A 10,746-nucleotide genomic window follows, 5' to 3' on the forward strand; every position below is an offset into this window, starting at 1 on the left:
CGCCCCCTCCGCACCCCATAGCTACGCCACTGGTTCACATTCAACTCCAGATGATCTACAATATAGCATAGATTCTCAAACATAATTGAGTCATTGTCCACTCTTCAACGGTAAAATTTTTCATCGCCCACTTTTGGAAAACTGTATTTCTATTTCAATTAATAATAATAATTATTATTATTATATAATTAATTGTAAATGTAACAATGCCCATATGTATATTTTCAATTTCACCAAAATATTAATATAGCTTGTGCAATTTTAGAATTTTAAATAGCAAAAATTGAATATAAAAACTTTGTATTTAATTTATAAAATTATTAAATAAAATAAAACCAAAAATGCACAGGCTTGCACAAGAGTTTTTATATAAATTGTTACCAGTTCCCAACATTTGAAAGAACAAATAATTTGGAAAAAATAAGTATTAAGCAACAGTGGCGTAGCTTTGGGGGGGCGGAGGGGGCGGGCCGCCCCGGGCGGCACTTGCTTGGGGGTGGCATATTCGCGATGGAATCGTCTAGTGTGGTTCTTAACCCTGAATAAACTAAAATTTATGTAAATCTACGAATACCAAGAGCTTAACAATAAGCAATTTAATATTTTAAAAAATTCTGATTTTATGACTCTGCAAAAAATGTATAGGGGGGGGGGTGGCAATTTTAAGGATTGCCCTGGGCGGCACATACCCTAGCTACGCCACTGTTAAGCAATCAAAAATCACTCTCGCGATAATCCAAAATCAAGATCTAACGACACGATTTTTGAGGCTGGTATGAGATCTTCATCTGTTCTATTATTATCTTGATTTATATTCTGAGAATGTTCATTTCTAGTCCGAAGTTGTATTATTAACTTGTAATATGGAGCTAGAGATATTTGAAATTGTTTTTTAAATCCTGTAGCATTCGTTTGAAGGAGCAAAATTTATAAAATAATTTTCCAGCTCTTCTGCTAAGTGTAGTTTTTAATTTTTAGTTTTTTAATTTTTATTCACTTAAGCTATTTAAAATCCAGAAGCAGATTCTACATGCCCATTCAGGCATCTTCCTCCAATATAATAATTTAATTTAATACATATTAAACATCTGATCAGCGTTTAATACGCTTTAAACATCTGATCAGCTGTTTACTCATCCTCTTCTACAGTTTTCCCCGATTCCGAAAATATTTTTGAGTTCTAAATCGGCTGATGCACGACGTCTTGAAACTTTGTATCGTGTAAAGAAAATATTTTTCTAAACCTTTCAATCCATCCACAACTAGCGACTCCTTCCAATTTTTTAAATGAACAAATATTTTTAGGTTTTTGAGTTTTTGTTTTATGAGTTGATACTTAAACGGTAGGCGCTTTCCACTGCAATCTTTAATCTATTTATATAAGCACTTTTCCATTCAAGCTATTATTTTACTATTTACGAGTGCAACTCTATTTTTATATTTTGTTGAATTGTAAGCATCGTCGCTTCCTGTACGTTACGTTATATTAAAATTAAAAAATATCTATATCTATTTTTCTCTAATAAAATATAGATATCTAATGTTCTAGTCTAAAATATATTTTTCATCTTCTAAAGAAATAACTTTCTTTTTAAATTTGCTTTTATTTCCGTTATTAAGCATGCTCTATAAGTAAAAAATAAAATAAATAATAATACCAGTGAAAAAATTAGGTGTTATCATCACCTAATTTTTTTATATAAAAAGTTGATAATCCCTGCCGTATCACTCAGAGGTCGGGAACCAAGGCCATATCTGACGGCAATTAGAGACGAACATACAGATTAGGATACATAATACGCGAATGAACGCGGGACAATGTACTGAGTAAGAGACCAATGTACTGATCGAAGGCCATACCGCACCAAATCATTCTTAGTAAGCGAGAGTGACGTATTTCAAGCTCTCGAATAGTGGGAGCGTGTTGTTGGGGATGGATCGCAGATTTTCCCGAAAATAGTGCTAACAGGAAGGGTGTTCTTCGGGAGTCTACTGTATTAAAAATATACCAGTAAATAAACGATGCAACCAATTCTTAGTTTACATAGTTTTTAATATAAACTTTCGTACAAATATACATCATAATTAAAAAAAATAATTTTTTAATATAATAAAACATTTAAATTACAATTGATAAACTAATTAGATTTGTGGACTCGGTATTATAGAATATTTTAATATAATAGCTATATATTACGGTTATATACATATATGAGGACGATCTAAAATATATTACTTGAAATATATTGATTATGTTTATATTGTTTAAATTGAAAAGTATTTAATAAGTAAGTATTAGAAATAATAGTGCTACATTGAATTACAATATTACATAAAAATATAAATCTCTTAATTAAAAAAATAAAAATTAAGTTTTCATTAGCTATGTAAATATGTATATATTACATCCATAATAAAATGACACTCCGACTATAGCGCTAGAAATGTGTAAACTTTTTTTTGGAAAAAAATTAAAAATAGTTGAATGGTTCAAAATAGTATGCTAAGAATTCAGTTCAGGGATACACAACCAGGTTTAGCACTAAATTAGTACATAAATACATAAAATAGATAGCATAAAAATTTGTTTTACCATTTATTAATTATAGGAAAGTTACCCGCAATAAATATTGTTCAAGATTTGATTAAAACAAACACAGAAATATATAGCGCTGTACATAAAAATTAAGGTTATATAAAACGATGGTAATTACATTATATATAAAAAATATGAAAATTCTGAAAATTTCTATCCGATTTTTATTGATAATTTGATTGATCTCCCCCTCTCTCACCCCGCTACAGTACTCCCCTCCAGTGAACTAGCCGTTTGCAGTTCACCATTAAGGCGAACCCAAGATGAAATCCTGCAGGTGGCCGGGTATTCGTAGAGTCCTGGTCAGTCTTGATGTCGTGGGGGACGGGCTGCGTGGCGTTGCTTGCTCATCCTCGGTTTCCGGGGGTAAAAGGTAGTTCTCCGGCTGCAGCGGTGTCAGTGAAGTCTCGTTCGATGGGGAAAAGTAGTGTCCTACGTAGCCTTCCTGTGTGTTCAGATTGGGTGAATGCGGGCTTGACGCGATCTATTGCCACTGCAACACTTTTATCCCTGACCTTTAGCATCAAGACCCTTTCCATACGGGAAAGAACTTCGTAAGGTCCGCCATAAGTTGGGCTTAATGGAGCTGCAGCTGCATCACGTCGGGGTCACCAGTTTTTTTTTTTTTTTTTTTTTTTCCGGAGGGGAGAAACCTTCAAAAGGCACCTCCGGCGTATTTTTCAGCCTTTGGTAGTGTGGGATTTTTACCCACTAAAACTCCCCCCCTCTGCACCCGCCACCTTCCAGGTATATTGCTTTTACGCATTAACTTCTGGAAGGCGACTGTTCTGAAGCCTTTTTTTTTTTTTTTTTTTTTTTTGTGCTCCTATCTTTCAAGATTTAGGCTTTTGTTTCATTATTCAATGAGCCTTTGTTTTTCGGTGGGGATAGCTCTTCGGCTTCTCTCATCTTCCTCTTTGGCGGTCATAACGCACGATATAAAGTATTGATAAGCTGACCACGTCTTTTTGTCACTCAGCATGGAAGGGACCATGTTCTCTGGCGATATTTGTGTACCTATTGCTTCTTCCAGATCACGCCTCTTCTCGTTCCATGCTGAACAGCTAAAGATCGTGTGGGCAGCGTCGTCGATTTCAGTCGCGTCGCAATGGTGACACTCTGGTGTTGCTTCCATACCTTCGGGGGCGCCAGGTTCCTGCGCCTCGTGAAAAAGACGGCCTCCGTTTTGTGGACGGCAAGTTGTAGTCCCGCGCCGTCCATCCATCTTTTTACGTTTCGGAGAGCTTCCTCCCCTGCTAGGCGCATGTACTTCTATTTTGTAGTTTTCGGCGTGTCTGGTTGACGATTTGTGGTAGGACGTTTGTACAGCGAACTGTACAAAGTGGCCCTTGCGAAATCTTCCAGAAAGTTTTTGACACGTTTTGACGGTGATCCTTCGATAGTCGTCGATGTTAATTCTCGAGCGCGTGTCCTGAAGATGGTTGCTCAGACAGGAGGCAAGGTGTAGAATCAAATCAAGTCAAAGGCACTTGTGGTCTTAAAAGTTGATCATATACTTCTGGTGTTCCATGGGTTCCTTCCTGATCTTCTTGCATATGTGTCTGAAAAAATTGCTATGTTTACTACTGGTTATTTTATTAATTTTGGATTAAGTTAGGGTTGATTTCGAGTACCATATTTTATTAAGAAATTTTCATATTAATGTATTCGTCCGAGTCATCTTAGTGTTTGTTGCCAACGCCTGTGGATATGGTTTTTGGTGCTGATGGGTTGTTGAGTGTTTCTAGGACGCACATCTTGTTTGTCGCACATCTGGTGGCTGCACAGAATCGGAAATGGCAGTTGCCAGTGAAAAAGTCATAGACGTTGCTGACATTGGCAAGAGCAAACTTAAAGCTTTCGTATGCAGTGCTGTAATCGTAAAATTCGCAGAGGGTATACGGTAAGGTATTTTTTGTACAATATCGTATACCCAATATTTATATCTAAGTACATCTACTAGTATATTACAATGTTGAATACTTACACCAAAAGCCAAAAGAGGCGCATACAACATGTTTAACAAATTATTTAAAAAAATGCACATTATTATTGGTTTAATGGTGGAATATTTTAATTTAACGAAAATATGCTTATTTTAGGAATATAGCAGAGGGTATACTAGGCCTCGGAAACCTTTTTTGGCAGCGGGTCAAAATAATTAAAGTGTGACTAATCAAACGGGTCACTTGGTGACCCGCGGGTCATAGGTTGCCGAGCCCTGGGGTATACGGTGTATACCCTCTACTGCAGCCCTGTTTGTATGACAACAACAACTAAATGAACTCGACAGCAAAAAAATATCAAGTGCTATAAAATAAGAATTTCATAATGTTAAACAACATAATATGTACATAAATTAACAAAAACTTTATAAATAACACGAGAAATATTCGAATAACGCATAGTATAAAAAGGGAATATATATTCAGTATTCGAATAATAGGATAAGAGTCTACAAATTATCTTATTGTTTCAAAATATTCAAATTATTCACAATAACCTGTAATGTTAAAATTGTTTTTTCAGTTTTTATTTACTTTTTCATTAAAGTAATGCTCTATTGTTATTAAAATAATTCGAATATTGAATATATAAAAAAAAAACATATATGTCATATATTAACTGCTTCAAATTTTTTGCTGTATACATATTTTTTATTATCTCCAGACAATGAAATACCTATCCAAATTATAAATCAAAAAGTAAAGATTATAAATTAAATCATACAAACTGTCAACAAAATCCAAATTTTGCTGAATAAGGCGAAGATAAAGATCATGTTAAAAAATAAGGTTCTAAATCATATGGACAATTATTAAATTGTAAATTAACTTAATATTACCAAAACAAAACTAACATTATAAAGCGTTACTGATATTATCCATAAAAGTGGAAATACTTAACACGTATTTAAATAACGTTAACCCAATGGAATAGCTAGAAAAGTGCACATTCTCAAAGAAAAAAATATTGTGTGTTTTTGACCGTTAAAATGCAGTGCTAACAATACAAGTGACATGTCATTGGTATTATAATAATAAAATATATTTTACAATGTGATTTCGTTCGTATGTATGCTAATTTAACTTACATAGATGCAAACAATCATAGTACATGTATCTAATATTTAAAAATCGCAATGCAATGCTACCAATGAATACGGCATGTCAATAGTGTAATATTGACAAAGGCGATATTAGACTGGGATCTCGTTCAAATACATTATTGTCCACTTGTTGACCAACTGCAAAAATAATTATCAAATTGATTTAAATCCATACAATATTATTATATATGTATGCTTATTTCACTTACACAGGTGCATCCTACAGTAACTTTAATAAAGAGCAAAATAGGGGTCGCAATGTAATGGTAACAATTAATTCGACATATTATTAGTGAATCGCAGTGTACGTCACGCTATCAACTTTTTTCCAATTATCACTTACGCTTTACTCCCACATTCAAATTGTAAGAGTTAACAACCAATAACTATATAATAACATAACAATTATTAAAGCGAAGGTAAAAAAAAAACAACACACAATCGTATTTTCATGCGACGTAAACGAATTAATTATTATGACTGGGCTCTAGCACGCACGAATGTAGGTGGGTAAAATTGGATAATGTGACGTTCACTGGACGGTATCGCAATGCAACGCATAAGATGCATAAGGAATGTTATTGAAATAATAATGACACTGGCGATTGTGAAATGTGCTCTCGTTCGAAACATTGTGGTCGTCTTGTTGACAAACTGCAATAATAATCAACAAATTAGGGTAAATCAATACAATATTTTTATATATGTATGCTTAATTTACTTACATAGGTGCATTTGATCTTAGTTTTGGTGTCTAACATTTAAATGCTGAAGACTTCAGATTATGTTTCTGACGCCTAAGGTATAATAAAAATTATATTAAAGCATTTGCCTTATTAATAAATTTCGATCAAAACTACATTTTACCTCAACAAGTGTATAAAGATATAATGGTTTACAAATGTAAGATGCATGATCACCCAACAGTTTTTGTCTATTAACATAGAAGTAAAAATATTCTACACAGACGCAAATAAAGTGCAAAATATAAATCGCAATGTATTGCTAACAATTAATACGACATGTTATTAGTGAATCGCAGTGTACGCCACGCAATCCACTTTTAATCCAATAATATCATACGCATTACTCCCACATTCTAATAGTAAGATCACATACGCTTTACTCCCACATTCGAATAGTAAGAGTTGACAACCAATTACTGTATAATTACATATAGTTTATTTTGTGAGATATAGACCAAAATATTTATTTTACAATATATGTATTTAAAAATATGTATATGTTATATGTAAATTTTCAAATTTTTTTTTGTGTATGAACATTTATATCTATTATATGTATGTAATTGTATCACTATTTAACAAAAATTATCTATCAATTTAAAAATGTTTCTAAAAAGTATATCATACTTCTAAAAGTGTTTTCTGTTTCTTCTAAACTCTTCAAACTATGACAATATGCTGCAGTTTCCCGATAATAACAATTATTCAAGCGAAGGTAGGAAAAAAACAACACACAATCGTATTTTCGTGCGACGTAAACGAATTAATTATTATGACTGGGCTCTAGCACGCACGAATGTAGGTGGATAAAATTGGATAATGTGACGTTCACTGGACGGTATCGCAATGCAACGCATAAGATGCATAAGGAATGTTATTGAAATAATAATGACACTGGCGATTGTGGAATGTGCTCTCGTTCGAAACATTGTGGTCGTCTTGTTGAGCAACTGCAATAATAATCAACAAATTAGGGTAAATCAATACAATATTTTTATATATGTATGCTTAATTTACTTACATAGGTGCATTTGATCTTAGTTTTGGTGTCTAACATTTAAATGCTGAAGACTTCAGATTATGTTTCTGACGCCTAAGGTATAATAAAAATTATATTAAAGCATTTGCCTTATTAATAAATTTCGATCAAAACTACATTTTACCTCAACAAGTGTATAAAGATATAATGGTTTACAAATGTAAGATGCATGATCACCCAACAGTTTTTGTCTATTAACATAGAAGTAAAAATATTCTACACAGACGCAAATAAAGTGCAAAATATAAATCGCAATGTATTGCTAACAATTAATACGACATGTTATTAGTGAATCGCAGTGTACGCCACGCAATCCACTTTTAATCCAATAATATCATACGCATTACTCCCACATTCTAATAGTAAGATCACATACGCTTTACTCCCACATTCGAATAGTAAGAGTTGACAACCAATTACTGTATAATTACATATAGTTTATTTTGTGAGATATAGACCAAAATATTTATTTTACAATATATGTATTTAAAAATATGTATATGTTATATGTAAATTTTCAAATTTTTTTTTGTGTATGAACATTTATATCTATTATATGTATGTAATTGTATCACTATTTAACAAAAATTATCTATCAATTTAAAAATGTTTCTAAAAAGTATATCATACTTCTAAAAGTGTTTTCTGTTTCTTCTAAACTCTTCAAACTATGACAATATGCTGCAGTTTCCCGATAATAACAATTATTTAAGCGAAGGTAGGAAAAAAACAACACACAATCGTATTTTCGTGCGACGTAAACGAATTAATTATTATGACTGGGCTCTAGCACGCACGAATGTAGGTGGATAAAATTGGATAATGTGACGTTCACTGGACGGTATCGCAATGCAACGCATAAGATGCATAAGGAATGTTATTGAAATAATAATGACACTGGCGATTGTGGAATGTGCTCTCGTTCGAAACATTGTGGTCGTCTTGTTGAGCAACTGCAATAATAATCAACAAATTAGGGTAAATCAATACAATATTTTTATATATGTATGCTTAATTTACTTACATAGGTGCATTTGATCTTAGTTTTGGTGTCTAACATTTAAATGCTGAAGACTTCAGATTATGTTTCTAACGCCTAAGGTATAATAAAAATTATATTAAAGCATTTGCCTTATTAATAAATTTCGATCAAAACTACATTTTACCTCAACAAGTGTATAAAGATATAATGGTTTACAAATGTAAGATGCATGATCACCCAACAGTTTTTGTCTATTAACATAGTAGTAAAAATATTTTACACAGACGCAAATAAAGTGCAAAATGTAGATCGCAATGTAATGCTAACAATTAATACGACATGTTATTAGTGAATCGCAGTGAATCGCAGTGTACGCCACGCAATCCACTTTTATTCCAATAATCACATTCGCTTTACTTCCACATTCGAATAGTAAGAGTTGACAACCAATTACTGTATAATTACATATATTTTATTATGTTAGAAGTAGACCAAAATATTAATTTTACAATATATGTATTAAAAAATATGTATATGTTAAATGTAAATTTTCAAATTTTTTTTCTGTGTATGTACATTTATAGCTATTATATGTATGTAATTTTATCACTATATAACAAAAATATTCTATCAATTTAAAAATGTTTCTAAAAAGTATATCATACTTCTAAAAGTGTTTTCTGTTTCTTCTAAACTCTTCAAACTATGACAATATGCTGCAGTTTCCCGATAATAACAATTATTCAAGCGAAGGTAGGAAAAAACAACACACAATCGTATTTTCGTGCGACGTAAACGAATTAATTATTATGTCTGAGCTCTAGCACGCACGAATGTAGGTGGATAAAATTGGATAATGTGACGTTCACTGGACGGTATCGCAATGCAACGCATAAGATGCATAAGGAATGTTATTGAAATAATAATGACACTGGCGATTGTGGAATGTGCTCTCGTTCGAAACATTGTGGTCGTCTTGTTGAGCAACTGCAATAATAATCAACAAATTAGGGTAAATCAATACAATATTTTTATATATGTATGCTTAATTTACTTACATAGGTGCATTTGATCTTAGTTTTGGTGTCTAACATTTAAATGCTGAAGACTTCAGATTATGTTTCTAACGCCTAAGGTATAATAAAAATTATATTAAAGCATTTGCCTTATTAATAAATTTCGATCAAAACTACATTTTACCTCAACAAGTGTATAAAGATATAATGGTTTACAAATGTAAGATGCATGATCACCCAACAGTTTTTGTCTATTAACATAGTAGTAAAAATATTTTACACAGACGCAAATAAAGTGCAAAATGTAGATCGCAATGTAATGCTAACAATTAATACGACATGTTATTAGTGAATCGCAGTGAATCGCAGTGTACGCCACGCAATCCACTTTTATTCCAATAATCACATTCGCTTTACTTCCACATTCGAATAGTAAGAGTTGACAACCAATTACTGTATAAAAACATATATTTTATTATGTTAGAAATAGACCAAAATATTAATTTTACAATATATGTATTAAAAAATATGTATATGTTAAATGTAAATTTTCAAATTTTTTTTCTGTGTATGTACATTTATAGCTATTATATGTATGTAATTTTATCACTATATAACAAAAATATTCTATCAATTTAAAAATGTTTCTAAAAATATATCATATTTCCAAAAGTGTTTTTGGTATCTTCTAAACTCTCCAAACTATGCCAATACGCTGCAGTTTCCCGTTAATAACAATTATTGAAGCAAAGGAAAAAAAAACAACACACAATCGTATTTTCGTGCGACGTAAACCAATTAATTATTATGACTGGGCTCTAGCACGCACGAATGTAAGTGGGTAAAATTGGATAATATGACGTTCACTGGACGGTATCGCAATGCAACGCATAAGATGCATAAAAATTGTTATTGTATTAATAATGACACTGGCGATTCTGGAATGTGCTCTCGTTCGAAACATTATGGTCGTCTTGTTGACCAACTGCAATAATAATCAACAAATTAGGTTAAATCAATACAATATTTTTATATATGTATGCTTAATTTACTTACATAGGTGCATTTGATCTTAGTTTTGGTGTCTAACATTTAAATGCTGAAGACTTCAGATTATGTTTCTGACGCCTAAGGTATAATAAAAATTATATTAAAGCATTTGCCTTATTAATAAATTTCGATCAAAACTACATTTTACCTCAACAATTGTATAAAGATATAATGGTTTACAAATGTAAGATGCATGATCACCCAACAG

The 10,746-nt window shown here is 32.0% G+C and overlaps 1 protein-coding gene across 5 annotated transcripts; it reads right to left on the reverse strand.

The window, feature by feature from the left end:
- Window positions 1-3,442: 3,442 nt before the first annotated feature.
- LOC148234272 (uncharacterized) lies at window positions 3,443-10,419 on the reverse strand. 5 transcript variants are annotated; one of them, XM_088187505.1, is made up of 11 exons: window positions 9,673-9,813; window positions 9,531-9,602; window positions 8,657-9,459; window positions 8,515-8,586; window positions 7,473-8,443; window positions 6,573-7,401; window positions 6,431-6,502; window positions 5,915-6,359; window positions 4,584-5,843; window positions 4,231-4,468; window positions 3,443-4,158 (listed from the first exon to the last, which is right to left on the reverse strand). In XM_088187505.1, exon 11 carries the CDS (start codon window positions 3,819-3,821, stop codon window positions 3,453-3,455), a length of 369 nt encoding a protein of 122 aa, XP_088043631.1. In that variant the 5' UTR covers window positions 3,822-4,158; window positions 4,231-4,468; window positions 4,584-5,843; window positions 5,915-6,359; window positions 6,431-6,502; window positions 6,573-7,401; window positions 7,473-8,443; window positions 8,515-8,586; window positions 8,657-9,459; window positions 9,531-9,602; window positions 9,673-9,813; the 3' UTR covers window positions 3,443-3,452. The 5 variants fall into 5 exon arrangements, with proteins under 5 accessions (XP_088043631.1, XP_088043632.1, XP_088043633.1 ...); XM_088187506.1 differs by lacking the exons at window positions 8,515-8,586; window positions 8,657-9,459; window positions 9,531-9,602; window positions 9,673-9,813 and having other exon boundaries at window positions 5,691-5,843; window positions 7,473-7,544; window positions 7,615-7,911; XM_088187507.1 differs by lacking the exons at window positions 8,515-8,586; window positions 8,657-9,459; window positions 9,531-9,602; window positions 9,673-9,813 and having other exon boundaries at window positions 4,231-4,376; window positions 5,751-5,843; window positions 7,473-7,544; window positions 7,615-7,852.
- Between the last annotated feature and the right edge of the window lie 327 nt (window positions 10,420-10,746).

Source organism: Plectrocnemia conspersa, unplaced genomic scaffold (genome assembly GCF_051122295.1).
Source record: "Plectrocnemia conspersa isolate PC_06_02 unplaced genomic scaffold, ASM5112229v1 ptg000006l, whole genome shotgun sequence".
Lineage (NCBI taxonomy): Eukaryota > Metazoa > Arthropoda > Insecta > Trichoptera > Polycentropodidae > Plectrocnemia > Plectrocnemia conspersa.

Bases quoted from the DNA above. Each gene is read 5' to 3' on its own strand.
- LOC148234272 (XM_088187508.1), bottom strand. From the start codon at position 3,821: ATGGATGGACGGCGCGGGACTACAACTTGCCGTCCACAAAACGGAGGC.